Raw genomic sequence first — 18,088 nt, forward strand, 5'->3', positions numbered from 1 at the left:
GAGGTTTTGTGTGAATCTCCCCTAGTAAAGGGAAAGCAGATCTATTCTAGCTTTCATCAGCTGAAAACTCTGGGTCTGACTCCTAATCCATCCCATGTCTCAATCTATGGATGCCACATGCCCAGTTCCTCCCTGAAGGTGGTTGAAGAGATGCATTTTATTTCTTAAGTAAAGCCATCTGGGATGTCCCACATGGCCACATCATGACTCAGATGGCAAACAGCAGTTCCTTCAGCAGTAGCAATACAGACCATAGCAATTTTGTATCCATCCCCTAATTATTGGATGTTTTTGTTCTACAAGGGCCTTCCAGAGCTAAAATTTGGAGTCTTGGTTAAGTAATAATCTAGATGGTAAAAGGCCATAGAGAGGGGTCATGGGAACATCTGACCAATGACCAGGAAGGTTCATCCACCATTTGGAGCATATAGGGCATATAGTGTCAAAACATGCATGCAGAAGAGTGCAGGTCCAAATTAACAACTATGCAATGAGACACAGGCATTAACTGCTGGGAACACACCCTGGAACAGAGTGTTAGTCATAGAGACTAACTGGGAATTACATGTTTTAAACTTGAGGATGGAAAACAAAGTATTGCTATGAGACTTGTGAAAACTGAAGGAACACAGCATCTCACATCTAATAGCAAAATCACCTTCTTTTATTAGCTACAAGTGGGAGAAGAGGAAGTGAGTAACTACTAACTCTACTCACCCAGGAAAGCATGGGTGTCACAAACAAGAATACAAGAGCTAGAAAAGTTCCTCATTTTTTTTTTGATCTCTTGAAAGCAAACACAATTCCTTTTTCATGGGCACACAGAGACTTCTTTGTTTGTGTAGTGAACCTCTTTCTTTCATTCTTCAAAAAGCTGTGAATCCAAATCACTTCAGGCTGGAGACTTCTTACCCTTAACAGTACCCAAAGAGTGAGCCAAAGCCCATCTGTATCAGGAGACAAGCCTATGCCATGTCTGGATGTCAGGAAAATGTAAATCAGGGATCACCTCTCACCCTCAGTTCTTCTAAACCTGCAGACCAAAGGGAGGTCTGAAGGATCTCTTGGAAAACAAGAATGATAAGTAGCTATGCGGTCCTCATGATATCTAAGGGTGTGAATTGACTCTTCTGTCTTGGAATGAACCCAGGAAACCAAAGAGCAACATTCAGATCCCAATTTGATGCCAGTCCTTGAGCTGAGTGGTAGAAAAATCTGCCAAGGTATCCTTGGGCAGCCCCGATTCTTTCTGCTCAAGTAACTTCTCCAAATGCAGTATGGTTGGAAAGTCCTTGGGAAAGATTTTCAGCTCTCCATCACTACCTAGGAATCTGGTCCATCTAGTTAAATAGCTCTTCCTGTGCAGGACTCTTCCTACCGGGCACGAGGACTTCTGCTATGGGAGAAGGGGAGCTATTGAGAACCATCCAGCATCCAAGTCACGGGGTGCTGGACAGGCAGGTTCCAGAGTATCCTTAGGGAGAAATACAAAGCCTATACAGTAGCCTCTTCTCTTTGTGAAGGGCACATACAGACTTGAAGCTTTTGGTAGCTTCTCATGTTCTTTCCTTGTGTGACAATTGTATCTAGTGCATGACTGCAGTAAAAAAATGTGCTTGTTTTACTTTGCCTACCAGGCCCTCGACATACTCTTGGCTTTGATTTCCTAATGGAAAAGGCACTTGTGTGTCACTGATCATGGATTTTGGGTAAGAGAGAAGCCATCCAGCTAAATAAATGCTCACGCTGTTGTCTTCACCTCCCATACAGCTGCTGCAACTCAAAAATTTAGCCCAGATAATTTAAGAAACAGGCACAAACCCACCCCTTCAGGAAAGCGACACACTCTTCAGTGGGAACTAAAACCACAAACTTAAGTCTACAGGCTGGCTCTAAGTTCTCATTTTTGTCCCTGACTCCAAAAAGGCCTTTGTCTAAGCAAGGTAAGCCTTTATTTGGCTAAGACAAATGAGTCTTTGAAGCAGCAAACTTTATAGAAGCAGCAAATCTTGTAAAAGATATCTCATAAACTCATATATTCTACCCTGTTAGCAACTGTCTTCGATTTGCTAGAATATTTTTCTCTGGAATTGCTGTGGTTTTCAGCTTCAGGCCTTTGGAAAGTTTTTTGACCAAGCTTTCTACAATTAAGACATATTTGTGCTAGAATTAAAACATGTTCATGCTGATGTCTATAGGGGAATTTGGCATGTCTGAACGCAGATGGGTATTTGGAAGTATCTTTCTTGATAACTCTAAAACTCACCTGCCCTTATAGAACTCCAGAATATTTTTCCAAGGGAAAAAGTTATTTTAAGTCTTCTATTTTTTTCTGATGCGTGGGTGAAATTTGTAGAGGTACTTTTCCTCAGGGAGAATATATAAACCAGTAGAGGATTGGTAGAAGTTTATTGTGTGGACTTTGTCCCAAACCTTTGGTTTTCAGGTCTGTTTTCTCTGTATCACTGCTTCTTGGGAAACACTTCAGGCCTGGCTACTCCTGTAACTGGAGCTCTGAACTGCTCACACAGCTTGTAAATTGGCACATCTTATGCCTTTGGATATGCTGGAAAACGTGCTGGGGACATTAGTTACAGCATCCAGAATCTTCATTTATGATTTACAACCGACATATGAGGAATGCTTATCCTGAATACATTGCCCTGAAATCAACCCTGGTAGTAGCCTGCAAGAAACTTCTTAAGAAATATATGTAAGAAAGCAAAACCACAAGTACCTCCTCACAGAAGAATTACATCTGAAATGTCCCTCTCCTCCTGTTATCAGTGATTTGCCAGACACAGTGTTCTGACACACTTTTATCAAGTCTTCCTTTATAACCTTTCTCAGGTCACCTTCCTCAGTGGGAATCTATCCTTACCCTGCAGAGCTTCCACAGTTCATTTCTTCTTTGCAGCTTCCCAGTGACTCTGGACAAATTGAATCTCTCTTCTCCCTTCTGCCTGCTCTGAATTGTTTAATTTCTTTATCTCCGTATTTATTTCTAATTTATTCACAAGATAGTCCTGATTGTGTTTGTAACCACTGCTCTCTTCTAACGCACCAAGAGATTTTATTTTGGGTTTTGCTGCCATGGCGACTTAAAGAAAACTTATTTAAAATGCTTTTAAAATGCATTCTTCAGCAATAGAGAGGAACACTGTAGTAGCTGAAACTGATCAGTTTTCCCTTCCTGCTTGTCACAGAAAGGTGAGAATGAACTTTGTCTTTCCAGTGGGAGCTGCTGCTGAGGACACAGCGCTCTCTGCTGCTGGGAGCACATAGGGACAAATACAGACCCGCTGATTTGCTGCATAAAAGTGCACTTTCTTTTTTGGCTGTTAAGCATTCACTTGGGTTTCCAAGTGTTTGGAGAAGTGTCTTCACACACTTTTTAACACCCTTCATTCACGTGTAAGGGAGCAGTGTGTGGACACTACATGTTCAGTTTTGTATGTGAGGTAGGACAGATGCATGAAAGGTCAGTATTCCAGTCGCTTCTGTTCAAATTTCCCTTCACCTTTTCCCCCAGCTCACTTGCAGTGACATGACATGTAACATTTATTAAAACCTTAACTCAGCTGGTCTAAATTATTTTGGTCTCAACTTCCTCAATCATCTGGAACTTCTTTTTTAGTTCTGTTTTTGTAGGGCACTCCAATTGATGTATGAGTGGCAAACCATGCACTAGTCTTCTTTCTGGATGAAACAAAGCCTTTCTTTTTAATTTTCCACACTGTTTTTGGAGTTGACTATTGTACTACTTGATCTTTTTTTTCCCCCTTTTTAATTTAGCTTTGATTTGTAGCTCTCTAATGGCCTTCCTCATTTCTTCAATTGGACCCATTTAATTATTTCTGTTCTTCTGTAATCATTTTTCTTGGGTTTTTTTCCCCTTTCTAATGGAAAGAAATTTAACAAAGTCCAAATGCTGGATTCTGCATCCTAGGATGGAGTAATTAATGGCAGGCACAGGAGTGGCTGGACACCTGCAGAGAGGGATGTGGGGGCCCAGCTGGCACTGAACTCAGTGTGGGTCAGCAGAGTGTGCCCCGGCAGCCCAGGGGGAAAACACATCCCGGGATCCTTTGAACACAGCACAACCACTCGGCCCAGAGAGGGGATGATCCCGCTGTGCTCAGCCTTGTGCGGCCTCATCGTGTGCAATGCTGGGCCCTGCACGTGGAGCAGGATGTGAAGGTTTGGAATGTGTCCTGAGGAGGGAAACAAAGCTGCTGAGAGGGCTGGAAGAGATTTCCTGTGAGAAGCAGCTGAGGACTTTGGGTTTGCCCAGTTCAGAGAAAAGGATGCTGAGGTGTGACCTCGTTGCCCTCTGCAACTTCCTGAGGAGGGTAAGGGGAGAGGAGGTGCTGAGCTCTTCTCCCTGGTGTCCAGGGACAGGACATGTAGGAATGGTTCACAGCTACACCTAGAGAGATTTAAACTGGACATTAGGAAGCATTTCTTTGCTGAGAGGGTGGTCAAACACTGGAACAGGCTTCCTAGAGAAAGGGTCGATGCCCCCCCAGCCTGTCAGTGTTCAAAAGTATTTGGATAGTACCCTTAAAAGCATCCTTGAACTTGGTCAGCCCTGTAGTGGTCAGGCAGTTGGACTGGACAGTGACTGCAGATCCTTTCCAACTGGAGTCTGTTCTATTGTACTCTACTTTAATCCATTTCCGCTACTTATATCCCTTTCCCTTTCCACTATTTACGCTCTAAGATAAACTATTTAAGTTATTGGTAGAAATTGGGATGACAATTATCACAGACACTTACCTGTGACAAACACACTCTGCTGCTGGTACCACAATGCTTCCTTCATGGTTATCCCACCTTCCCAAGGCTGCAGTTTCGCATGACTACATTGGCAACATTCTGGACCACTCCGGCTCCCAATTCTTAAACTTACTGCACTTTTCTCTCATGTGTGTAAATATAGGGTAGTTACCTAAGCCACGACATTCCTGACATCCTATGACAACAAGGTATCCATGTGGGACTGGCAGCCCTGGGCCTGAACCTCTGATAAACCCACCCTCTTTTGGAGCAGCGCATATTCTAGGGAGCATGTAAAACATGACAGTAAACTCCTGTATTCAGGCACCTTCATCTCTCCCATGTTGTCCATTAACTTGCTGTCCTAGTTAGAACAGCTGGGACCGATTCATCACTGGATGGGTGTAGCCCAAAACTGTGTATTCTATAGCCTTCCATGCCATTTCCCAGAAACTGTTGTCAGTAGAGGCCCTCGAGGTGGAGGGATGTTCCTGTCCTCATACCCTTTTGTGGAATTCCCCACTCTGAGGGAAGGACTGAGCATCCTTTTATGGAATTCCCCGCTCTGAGGGAAGGACTGAGCATTCCTGCCTGAGCTGGAGAATATATAAACCTGGAGTTTCGGAACCTTTCCACCACTCGTGGGATCCAGAGGAGGACTGCAGCTCACCGCTCTCAGCCACACTGAGACCACCACCCTCGGCTGGACTGCAACCACCACTGTTGGCCGGACTGCAGCAGCTCTTCCACTGGCAGGTTTTTCCCCTCTCCCTTTACTTTGGACTCAGGGTGGGGGGGCCCAGGGAGCACCACTTTGTTTGTGCGCCGGGGTGCTGGGTTGTACATTTGGGGTTTTGTGGGTTGAGACCAATTGTTTGTCTGTGTGGTTGTGCTTGTTGTATTATTTTATTAAATTGTTATTCTGACTTATAATCTCTCTTTTGAGTTGAGTTCATTTCCCCTGCTGGTTAACTTTTAAACCAGCACACTTGCATAACCGGTTAATTACTGGCAAATGTAAATGTGTGCCAGAAGTGAAGCCTGTGATAAGGCTGCTTTACATATTCTGGATAGAATTTCCTGATTTATAGTATGCATACTATTAATACAAGTATGATGCAGCATGCAGAAAAGGAAAGAAAAGAGCTTATGTAAGGAGCAAGGTTTGTGATTCTCTTGTAGAAATAAAAGGCTTTTTGTCACCTTTTTAATGTTAAAGCAACCTTTTTCTGTAGAAAAAGCCATTCATTTTCTCTTGGCCACCTACTCCACTCTGCAATCTTAGATTTTTACGTACAGGAAACTTAAAAAATCCACAGAGGTTTCTTGATGCCATTCCATGTTTCTATCAATTTAGGAAATCAGCCTCAGGTGGGACTGATGCAGAGTATATGGGAAAGTATTTAAACTAGAGGCTGAGCCTCTAAAAGGTAGATAGGCTTCAAACTACCCTGCAATAAATAAATACTAACAGCCATGGCCTTGCAAAATAGTTGAAGAAAACACATGTATTAAAGAAGATGACTCTTAATGATGACCCTTACTAAGAGAAGCGCGTAAGGGCCATGTTATATGGGAAAGTGTGCTCTGTGCAGGGTAAAGATCCCCAGCAAGAGCTGCAAGTCATGTACCCCTGAGAAACAGTGACCTTTATCCTGGCAGGAACTCTACACTTGTAAAGTATTATTAGAGCAGCATTTCTTAAAATGCAAACTGTAAACAATCGGAAAGCAGTTCAATAAACAGCAAACTTCTCTCAGATTTTTGTAAGCCAAATGAAAAAGTGGAACAAAATGGGAGAATAACAATTAACAGATATTTACAGAATGAAGCCTGATTTTTATTTGCATATAAATAAAAATCATCATGATAAGTCTATAGACAACACTCCTTGGATTTTTTTTCCTCCTCAAAAAGACCAAGTATCTGTTTCATTATTAAAAGCCTGAGAAATACCACATTGAAGGAAAAAAAGATCTTCTGAGAAGATCTGTTAAAGAATCTCTCAAAAGAAATTTAATTTGCTAGTCTTTTTGGCTAGAAAACTCTCTGGCTTACAGCTGTCGTTGAAAAAAAAACCCCAACAAACGGAAGAAAAACAGATGTTTTTGTTGAATCTGTCACTGTACTTTGTAAACTTACCATAAAAGTAGAAAAAAACATTGCCAACTGTGTCTACTCCCCCCCATTATTAATGCTACGCTATTCAAATCCATTTGGACAGTCCTAATTGGACAGTCTTAGTTGTTTCATAAAGAAAAGAATTAAGCATTGTGTGAATACTTAACAGACTAATGATCAGCAGATACTCAAACAGCAACCAGAATGTTAAATATGCATACAAATTGTCGTAGGAATGTTTAAAGTTGATTCCAACTCTCAGAAATTTTCTAGGTAAAACAATTTTAAGTACTTCTTTAAATCACTTCTGTGTAGGGAAATAGGTCTAAAAACAGAAGTTGCAAATGAATGCATCACATTCAATAGCTCTGGAACTTTAACTGTTCATCTAGAATTTCATAGAAGGGCAAGAAGTTGATGGATTATGTCCAACAGACTTTAATTTCCAGCAATGCCTTTATGCAAGAATCCATGTGAAACCACACTGCTCACAGACAGGACATATTTATTAACTAGGCAGACAAGTCAAAGGCTGAAAAAGCTTCAAAAGAGAAGAGCTCACATTCTCACAAACTGTTCCTCTAAGGTGAGCATGGAGGGGAGTATCCTTCCTTCGTGCATTTCTCTTTTGTGTATAAGGACTACAGTGTCTGCGATTCTGAGATTTAACGCCCAGTACTGCTGAATAAAAAAGGCAAACGCTACTTATTAGTCAACTGCCAGCATTGCCAAAACAAAGGATATTAAAATGCTTACTTGGTTACAGTTCTGTCTTCCTAAGTGCACTGTGTAATATTTAAAGTAAAAGCTAGCTCTGTACTTTTGAAAACCTCGTTTTTCCATTCTTCTTAGGCTTGTTAACCAGAGTCAGAAGTTATCCATTCAAACGGCCAGGAAAACCGAAAACAAACTGCAAATTCACCCTTCACCACACAGCACGAAAATAATGGTCACAGCTTCATATTTAATGTGGAATCACTTTAAGTATACAATATTTCAAAAGATCCAGAAACTGGTTAGGAGCTAAAAGCCAGTAGAACAAAAATACAGAAAATCCAAAATACATCTTTGACCTTTTTAATCCTGTATTTTAGGGTCACATTCCTGAATAGACAAGTTTGTTTTATGAGGAAAGAAACTTTGGTATGGAGTTGAACTAGCCACATGAATAGCACCTGTAGCTTCCAAAATAAATAGTAATGGCTAACTAGACATGATGGCAGCAAGATATCCCCTAAGAACAAGCATATGCTTGGAGCTTTGCATGAAGGCTGGACAACAGAACTAGTGTAATTTCTTTAAAGTAATATTAAAGCATTTCTGCTTTTTTGTATTTCTGACATGGAAATTATTTAGAAAGCTAGTCACTCCCTTGAAAATTGCACTCTGGTGCTTGAAGAACACTATTATTACATGTTTTTCTTTTAAGTCTTTAGACTCCCTCTGTTTTTTTAAAATATTGTATTTTTATTCCACAGGCCCAGGCTGTTTAGCAGTAAATGTTGTGAACAGAAACATCCCCTTTACTCCAAGAGTGACTTATTAAAAAGGTCAAAGATAAATTCGACCTTGAAATGGAACAAAAGCTGGGTTTTCCTTAATAAATAGTACCAGAATTAACAAATTATCTTTGTCATGTGTGATACTCTCATACAGCCATCGATAAAGTAGTTACTGGAATGTTAGTCTATGTTAACCTGTGTTTTATGGGTTTGCAACAAAGCATAATACACATTTAACAGAGTGAAATTTCATTTTCCAGTATATAATGAATTTTAGCCATTTAATACATTTTAATTTTTATTTGTGTATTCCACTGTAGTGCTGTGACAACATATCACACCGGTGTACCAGAGCATACATTAACAGTATGATGTAACTTTACTTACACCACTGCTATATTTAGATTTTTGAAAGAGACATAAGCATACACTATGGCCACAGCAAATAATTTTCTGGGTTTTTTCTTTGATAACCTTCACTTTTTCAGTAATACTTCACTTTTAAATTTTCAATTAATGAAAAAGTCACAGAAAGTTTATACAGGAACAGATATAAGGATAACCTCACAGGCACTGATATGACAAACATTTATTTTAAGGGCTGAAAGGCATTAATACCATATTGACAAAGTTGACTGAAAAGAATGACTAACTTTGTCTAAATGGGAAATGCCCACTTTTGCTTGTTAAGAAATTCAGAAAGTTATTTTTTGGCCTTGCTATGTCACAAAGTCAATCATACAAAGATCTACGCATTTAACCTAAGGTAATAGTTTTAAAAGCCCTTCTATAAAAAAAAAAAACCATCATGCAAATCTTTGATCAATTATGCAGCGCTTTAAAACTGTTGCAAGACCATACTGTATATATTAGCTTTTATACTGCTAATGCACAACTAACAGCAAACTCGATTAGATTAACACAAATTTGTCTTAATTACACCGTTATATCACACTAAGGAGACAAATGCCACAAGATTGGCAAAAACATTGAATTCTGAGCACTCAAATGGCAGGACAATTATGTGTTGTAATCCCTTCACATTTAGAATAAAACATGATCCTGCAGTCTCACTTTACAAAAAAAACCCAACCAACTTCTGCAAAATATTATTTGGGAGGGGAACAATTCTACTACCTAACACAAAGTAACTCATACAACTAGTGTCAAAGGCAAATAAAAATACTTCTAAATAAAAAGTCAAAATACACAAAGCAACAGAAGCACAAATGCTGCATTAAATATAGTCAAGATAGGAAGACAATGCACTTGTTAATAAAAAAGACAGAATAAAAAGAAGTTACTAAAGTTAGCAAAACATTAAAAGAAAATGAAATGAAGGAAAACTATTTTTTCCTATGACAACAGAGTTTCCATTTGCAGTCTTTCCATCCATAATTTGTCTGGTACAGTACATCCAATTGAAATATTCAGAATCTCATAGAAGAACTAGGTTGTTAAAAAACTAATCAAACTTCAAAATCTAATTCCCAAGTTGGAACCAGATCCATGTTTTGGATGTTTTAAGCAGACATTATTATGAATGAAGTAAAAGCAAGGCAACAAATGGACTTTTCATTACCTTCAATCTTACCAATGATGACAAACATTTTTAAAAGTTATCATAATCTTTTTTGTCTTTCTTTCCCTCTGCTTCAAATCCATCAACCCCATCACTGTCTCTTCTCCTTTTACGATTATTATGGATGTTGAAGCGTTGATTCATCTGTGGTAATGGATCCATTCCTAGAACTTTGTGTATTTGACGGAATGCAAGGAGTCTCAGTGCAAACTAGAAAAAGGGTAGAAAGAAGTTATTTCTGTTAGGAACAAATGTCAATTCTGAGTACTTCATCAAACAATTATGGAAGAACATTACTGGTGCATGATATTATCCTTAACTCTAATTATCCCTTCTTTATTTCCCTAAACAAAGTCAACATAAGAAAATGTGTATGTCGCATTCGCTGCTTCTGTAAGTACATCATCTTAGCTCAAAAATAACGTACATGTGTCTTACTGCTGGACTTGCACTGAAGCAGGGAAGGCTTGTCACGTGTCCCATTAGGCATTAGTAAACTTTAGCAAAAGGATCAAATGAAGAGGCAGTAACCTGTTAACCCGCAGGCATGAATGGTCACTACCGTCATATTAAAAATTAAAATTCAACAGATTTATTTATAAAATATTAAATGTCATTGTAATGTCCAATCTAGTAGCATGCTGGTGCAGAGTGAGCCTATTTACAGAGAGATAGATATATGTATGAGAATGCTACTAACCTTTCAGGACAATACGTTAATTTCTACATCTTCTAATGTTACATGTTTAATGCCTAACTTAAGACTGGTAAGATCCGACTACATTCTGAGGAAGAAAAATTCATGTCCAATATATAGCTCCATTGAAAAAAAACAAACCCAAAATTAAACCTAACCAAAAAGCATCCATCAATTTTAGTTACTTTACACATCCTTTCCTTACCTGCGCACTTGAAGTAATATCCTCTCGTTGCTGATCTGTCATTACAGCAAGTGTATCGAAAGGATCTTTTTCACAAGGGTCCAGAAGGCCAGGACCACCTACAATAATCAGGCTATTAGTAGCTCATCTTTTCCAGATTTCAACCAAGATTACAGACTTTACATTAGTTAAGCATAATACACATACACTGATCAAATGCAACTTGCCTTTAAGGATGATTCCAGAAGATATACACTCAAAAACTCTTCTCAGTGCATCTCCAGGACTCTGTGGTCCAGTAGCACTGCTAATTGCTTTTTCCACAAGCAACTCCATAGCCTAGACCAAAAATAAGAGAATTCAGTCAAATCAGAATATGGATTAAGACAGAAAAAAGCTGCTCCTGTTGCTCAATATAGAACTTTTGAATCTGGAATTTTGAACACCACACATCATACAACACTTTCAGCTAAAAAGGAAAAAAATTCCTGTTATTTTATAAAGATAAATAAAAAGAAAGGTGGTGCAAGATTAACACTGAATACTGATAATGATACTGGTGGCCAATCACTATTCTCCAGAGCTCAGTATCAGGCCCACTCCTGTTTAATATCTTTATTGATGACCTGGACAAGGGGATCAAGTGCATCCTCAGTCAGTTCACAGATGACACCAAGCTGGGTGGAAGTGTTGATCTGCTGGAGGGTAGGAACACTCTGCAGTGGGATCTGGACAGGCTGAATCGATGGGCTGAGGCCAATTCTGTGAGGCTGAGCAGGGCCAAGTGCTGGGTCCTGCCCTTGGGTCACAACAACCCCATGCAGACCTACAGGCCTGGGACACAGTGGCTGGAAAGTGTCCCAGTGCTGGTCGACAGTGGCTGAACATGAGCCAGAGTGTGGCCAGGTGACCAAGGCGGCCAATGGCACCTGGTCTGTGTCAGCAGTAGTGGTGTGGCCGGCAGGACCAGGGCAGGGATTGTCCCCCTGTACTGGGCAATGGTGAGGCCATGCCTCGAATCCTGTGATCAGTTTTGGGCTACTCACTCCAAGAAAGACACTGAGGTGCTGGAGAATATCTAGAGAAGGACAATGGAGTTGGGGAAGGGTGTGGGACCCAAGTCCGGTGAGGAGCAGCTGAGGGAGCTGGCTGGGCTCAGTCTGGAGAAAAGGATGCTCAGGGGGGACCTTATCACTCTCTATAACCACCCAAAAAGGAGGTTGCAGCAAGGTGGGAGTCAGCCTCTTCTTCCAGGGAACAAAGTGACAGGACAAGGAAATGGCCTCAAGCTGAAGCAGGGAAGATTTATATTGTATATAAGCAGAAAATTTTTCACTGAATGGGTTGTAAGGTACTGGAACAGGCTGCTCATGGAGGTGGTGGAGTCACCATCCCTGGAAGTGCTCATGAAACGGGAATATGGCACTTAAGGACATGGATTAATGGTCATGGTCCTGGGTTAACAGTTGGACTTTAGGATCTTAAAGGTCTTTCCCAAGCTTAACAATTCTCTGATGCTATGACATCATTGTTCTCATCACAAGTTGTTCAATAATTTTGTAAAAATTTACAAACTTGTAGCCTACATATGCAGGTAGACAACTAGTGCAGCCATTTTTTAAGCATAGGAAACATCATGGGTCACTTGATTCTGTAAGCCATGTTAACATAGTACACAGTACAGCCAATGAAATTAACAGGATGATACAGAAAAAGACTTTTTTTTCTACAAGAGTACAGAAAACATAAAAAAATTTATGTTCTTAAAATGTTTAAGTGTCTAGCAAAACTGAAGTTCATAGCAAGTTTTCTCCTGGTTGTTGCCTAACACTAACTCAGATGTTAAACAAGGGTAAAAGAAGACCCCGTAATAAACATGTTTTCTAAATTTTACACATTATTTGATACTAGTTAAAATGGTTTAAATCATCAGCTGTATTTTAAACATTGGTATTTTTTCTGTGACTATTTCCACTGTTTACTTTTGTAAGACACTGTTTTTTTCCAGAAAAATCTATAAAAGATATTTGTAAAAGTAAAGACTAGATTTTCTTAGTTTCCTTTCCAAGCATTAAATGGATGTTTCATTACCACCTCTTTGGCAAGTTTAATTCTCAAACAATGTGTCTCTCTTAGGTAGGATTTTTGGACACATTTGTTGTTTGGTCCTTGTCCTTCTCACCGCCTTTACAGTGATTTTTCCTTTCCACATGTAAATACTTATTCTCAGGTATGCAAGTTAACTACAGGCAGTGCTGATCCCAATCCTTCACCAAGGGTGCCCATTCCTTTCTATTTTAGCTCCATTTAACTGACATATTTCAATTCTTGAGCATGTTATTTCCATACTCACACTGTATCACTTAGGATTTGGCAACAGTGGTTTTTGAGTAGGAAGCAAAATGCATCAGTGAAGAACAAAGCAGACCATGCTTCTGCATTTATTCAAGACTAGTTCATTTGAATCCTCATACAATACACTGAAGTCTAGAACTCAATTCTAGGAAAATATGAATTATGATTGATGCCCTGGCATTTATGTCCACAAAACGCTGGATTTGAGGTTTGAAACACCAAACTTGACTAATAGTTTCTTCTAACTTGTAGGAACCTGACAACGCTTTTTAATTTTATTTTTACTTTTAGACACATAAAATGCTACTAATATCAATATTTTAGACTTCCTAATATCTTCTATTTTCACAACTAGTTATGCTGGGTTTTTTTTAAAACTCTGGCATCTCTTTTGTTTGTAAGAGGTTTCTGGCATATCAGTTAGACCTGTATTGAGAAAACTGTGTTTCTCCAGTCTATGAAATTCCATCTGTGACTGGCAGAAATCACCAATTTCATTTAGCCATTGTTTTAATCAGTAAGATTTTTCCGACGGGACAAAAGAACTGCTGACTATGCTTCAATGCTGATACATGTCACTGATAATGCATCAGGTGCCAAGAGCAAGTCAGGAATCACTTTTGGAGAGAATTGAGACACAGATAGGTCTGACAAGTTGCTTCCTACCTCTCCTCCCTTTTGGATTGTATTAGAACAGGTAATGTGAGCATTAAGGAACTACATTCCATGTTCTTCACCCATGTGCAGCCTGCTGTGTGTTGCAGTAGTTCTAAGGATGCTCTTCTAGAAGTATGCCAGGGTTTATTCTTTGGCAACTCAGTATCATCATTAGGAGGGCACTTACTTCTTAGTGTCTTTTAAGCCCTATTTGTCCAATGTACTTTTCATCAAATGTAGCACAGAAACAAAAAGTACTTTTTTCCCTTTAGATATTTAAAAACCAGATGTAACCGCTCCACTTCTTTCCAGAAGCAGTAAATACTATCAGAAGTAATTTAATAAAATTGTCTGCAAACTTAGTAGGGTTGTAAAACATTTCTCATTGAAATAAAGCCAACTGCTGAAACTTCCTTGACAATGACTGTGCCCTTCCTGCCAAATCTGAATAGGAAGGAGCACATTGGAATTGGATTTGGTCTGTGAAATGAAACAGTCAGAGCTAAGTTTATTTCCTCACAATACAAGTTTCAGAGACTTGTTTCAGACAAACTTTGTCCGGTCCACAGATTAAACATCTGTTAATATCTGGAGCACATGCTGCACTCCTGGAGAGGTAATTTAATAGTCAATGCAAAAGGACACTTAGGTCAATGCTCCAAGAACACTCAGATGCAAGAATTTAGAGAGTTGACCCTATACAACCCAGAGATTTAAGTGACACTGATTAAAATCGGATGGTGACACAACCACAGACTGTACTGAAGTACTGTGGCATTTCACCTTGTGGGAGGGCCATATTAATGATCACAGGAATTACTGTGATTTATTCTTTCAAGTAGCCTTTCTGTTATCATGGAACTATCTGGGCACAGCTAACATTATTTTAAATAGGCTTCAGCCAACTCGAAGCATTTTAGAGTAGATGGTTAGAAAAAAATATATTCTTTTATACAGAGTAAAGGGAAAAAATGCTAAAACCTACAACAAGAATATACCCACAGAGGATACAAAAGAACCAGAAAATTCTTTTGGAAAAAATAATTACTTCCAGCTTTAAATGACAAAACCTCAGAAAATTATACTTTAAGAGGGAATCTGGAGGATTTGTTAGCAAAAAATGCTCCAAAAAATGCTCCAAACAAACCCCTACATTACTTGTTGAAAAAATCTAAATTGAAGAATTATAGTAACACTTCCCTACACTTTACATGCAGTACCACATTTATTAAAAACACTCATTCAAAAGGACATTACTTACCCAGCTTGGAAAATCAGACCAAGTAGGGACCCGCTGACAGAGGTCACGAAGAATACGTATGATAATCACACAGGACTGCAGACCATTAGCTCTAGCCTTGAGAGCAATACAAAATCAAATTAATTAATCCCTGCACCTGCAGCAAATAGGACTTGCTGAACGACTAAAACACCGCTGTTCAATGGAAGCTCAGATACAAGATTGAAACAAATCATTCTACAACTTTATTCCATGAGCTGCCATTTACAGCAGTATTTTATATAGGGTTAGTAATTTAAGGTGGTAGAAGTCAAAGTGCACAGGTTATACAAGAATAACATTTCTTGATCCCCTGTACACTTTGACCTATGTTCATTTGTAACAATAAATACAGTATCTTTCTATATTAGAAAAAAAGAATAAAGTAAAGATCTAAGAAATAGGTATAGAGACTGAAAGGTCAAGGGAATCTGTTTGGTTTCTTTACTGTGCCTTTGCCAGCATGCAAAGTCACTAAACCAAACAGTTGCTTCTCACCTTTCATTCCCTACACTTAATGCACTTAAAGAAATAGAAAAAAAAAAGGTCTTAAAATCTAAACACAAAGCTTTAAACACATATTCCATTATTTAAAGCGAAGTTACTCTGCAGCCTTATGGAATATATAACAAATATACACCGTATGATCACCCCAAGCGAGTCAAGCTTTCAACATCGCCTTCTCCATGACCAGAAAAAAAAATGACGTCAAATGAGCTACCACTGCATAAAGCAGCTCCTCCATACTCAACCTTCTACAGTTAAATTTAGGGACCAGAAAAAGTATTATTAGCATGAACAACGCTGAGTTTTTTCACACAATTAAACATTTATATTGTAACTGAACTAATCTCTCATAAGGCTACAAGAAGAAAGTAAAATGATGTTCCGAACCTGGAACCACTTAGCGTGGCGTAGAGCAGCCAGAGCGTCAAGGCATTTTTGCCTGTCCAAGACGTCCGGTGGGTCTTTCACCATACCCGAGGTTACATCTAAAATGGATTGAATTGGCAAAATGCAGTGAGGAATGGGTGTTTGACCAGGTGAGCAAGACACTTCCTTAAATAGCTTCAATGTCACACATGCCATTTAAAGTTTAAAACCCTTGAGCAACAAATGCAAATGTTCAACGGAAGTCGTTCAATTCGGATGAGGGCATCAACCCAGTCGGAAGATCAAGAGCATGTTGCGCTTCAGCTCTGAGGTTGTTTTCAAATGCATTGCAGATTATGCAATGCGCAGCATTTCTTTCTTTAAGCTAACACTGGAAAAACACATATCCCCTAAAATTAAATTCTGAAGGAAGGATGGTTGGACACAGTGCACCAGCACAGAGAACACAAGACAGAAGGAACACAAAAATCCACTTTAACCAAGCAGAAACATTCAAACTTAGTTTCTTGTAAATTTTAATGGTCACATGTTATTTGGGACCTATTCTTAAAAGAAAAACTAAATATAACAAATCTTAACAGCACTAAATGTTTAGTAATGATGTTATTTTTATCATACCTTAAACTTGAAATTATTTTGCTTTAAAAACCTGACTAAAGGAATGTGAAATGTTCTTCAATATTACAGAGTTCCATTGCTTTCCAGTATCCTCTCTTACTCATGTAAATAAAATTCCTCAGTGATAATACACGTGATGTGTTCCAGCAACACTTGGATCTGAAAAGGGTCTGCTTTACGTAAGATTCAGCAGGAAAGAGAAAAGCAAGGAATAGTCTAAAAAACAAAGCATAATGCCTGAAAGATAAAAAAATAGAGTAGACCTTGTGTATTTAAATATTCAGAAAGGGATTTAATTACCAAACTGACTGCTTTGCTACCAAAAAGGAAGGGACCACAGAAGTGATTTCATCAGCGAAACTGGAACCACTGAAAAATGTGAAAGGGTATCCACAGGCTGAAAATTATATTGGTATAATCAGATCAGTGATCACCTTTAGAAGTTTTTTTTGGTAGTTGTGAAAATGGCTATTGGGACTACTAACAAAGTATATTGGCAGCATAACTGGTGATACACCAGATAAAATGAACAAAAAGCCCTCACTCAATGGCACTCATTTCACAGGAGCTGGCTGTATGGAGCAATATAGTTTACTCAGAAAAAGATACAAATTTAGCTAAGCCAGAGAATAAAATTTAAAAACAGAGACTTATCAAACATGCCTGCAACAAGAAGCTTTTAGGGATGTTGCAGAAATAATGCTCTGAAACCACAAATGTAAAATAAATAGTAGGATACTTTACTATACAGCGGTGAAAAGCCATGAATTAATACAGTGGTATAGCTTTGCAATACAGTAATTAAATTTAATGTGAACTACTACATTCAGATTTGAGCATTTTGATTGCACAGGGATAAAAGGGGAAGGACTTCATAAGAACAAAGTTGAGAAGAACATTGGTATCTTCTCACACAGGTATTCCAACTTATATACTACATGTTGAAGTGGAAAGATGAAAATCTGCACTAACAAGGCAATTACAGAGCAAATGGTGACATCTAAAGTGGTGTTTCTTTTAAAAAAACAAAACAAATGAAAAAAAAAAAAACAGCAAAATAATCCCCTCAAAACCTAAAAAAGAGGGGTGCCAGGTAAGGTAACAGATGAAAGGAGTACAACCCAGATATAAGAGACAAGGAGAACATCTTGAGAAAACCCACACCAGGAAAAAGTGGGAAAGTAAGGCTGAGAACTAGAAATAAAAATATGTGTTGTTGGGCCTACTAGCCTAATCAGTCAATTATTTACTTTCTTCTAAAACTAATATGCAAATAGGTGACGCTGTGCAAACTTTTAGCACAACAAATCATTAAAGAATTTTAAACTTTACTTCTACCTCTGAAAAACTTTAATTTGGAAAATAATTTTACTAATAATTGCAGTTTAAATGCACAGAAAAGAATCTTACTCAGTGCTGG

General features: G+C 38.7%; 1 protein-coding gene across 5 annotated transcripts in view; it reads right to left on the reverse strand.

Annotated features, from left to right (window-relative positions):
• Positions 1–6,650: 6,650 nt before the first annotated feature.
• Positions 6,651–18,088, reverse strand: part of ZFR (zinc finger RNA binding protein) — a 45,455-nt gene continuing 34,017 nt past the window's right edge. For 2 of the 5 annotated variants that reach the window (XM_032674607.1, XM_032674604.1), the window contains exons 16-20: positions 16,051–16,148; positions 15,139–15,234; positions 11,093–11,204; positions 10,887–10,984; positions 7,845–10,194 (exon numbers count right to left, since the gene is read on the reverse strand). In XM_032674607.1, coding sequence (XP_032530498.1) covers positions 10,015–10,194; positions 10,887–10,984; positions 11,093–11,204; positions 15,139–15,234; positions 16,051–16,148 — 584 coding nt within the window. In that variant the 3' untranslated portion in view covers positions 7,845–10,014. Of the gene's footprint in view, positions 7,582–7,844; positions 10,195–10,886; positions 10,985–11,092; positions 11,205–15,138; positions 15,235–16,050; positions 16,149–18,088 lie in introns of those variants that run through there. The other 3 variants (XM_032674606.1, XM_032674605.1, XM_032674608.1) reach the window with 3 other exon arrangements.

The sequence above is a fragment of the Chiroxiphia lanceolata genome, chromosome Z (assembly GCF_009829145.1).
Source record: "Chiroxiphia lanceolata isolate bChiLan1 chromosome Z, bChiLan1.pri, whole genome shotgun sequence".
NCBI classification, from domain to species: domain Eukaryota; kingdom Metazoa; phylum Chordata; class Aves; order Passeriformes; family Pipridae; genus Chiroxiphia; species Chiroxiphia lanceolata.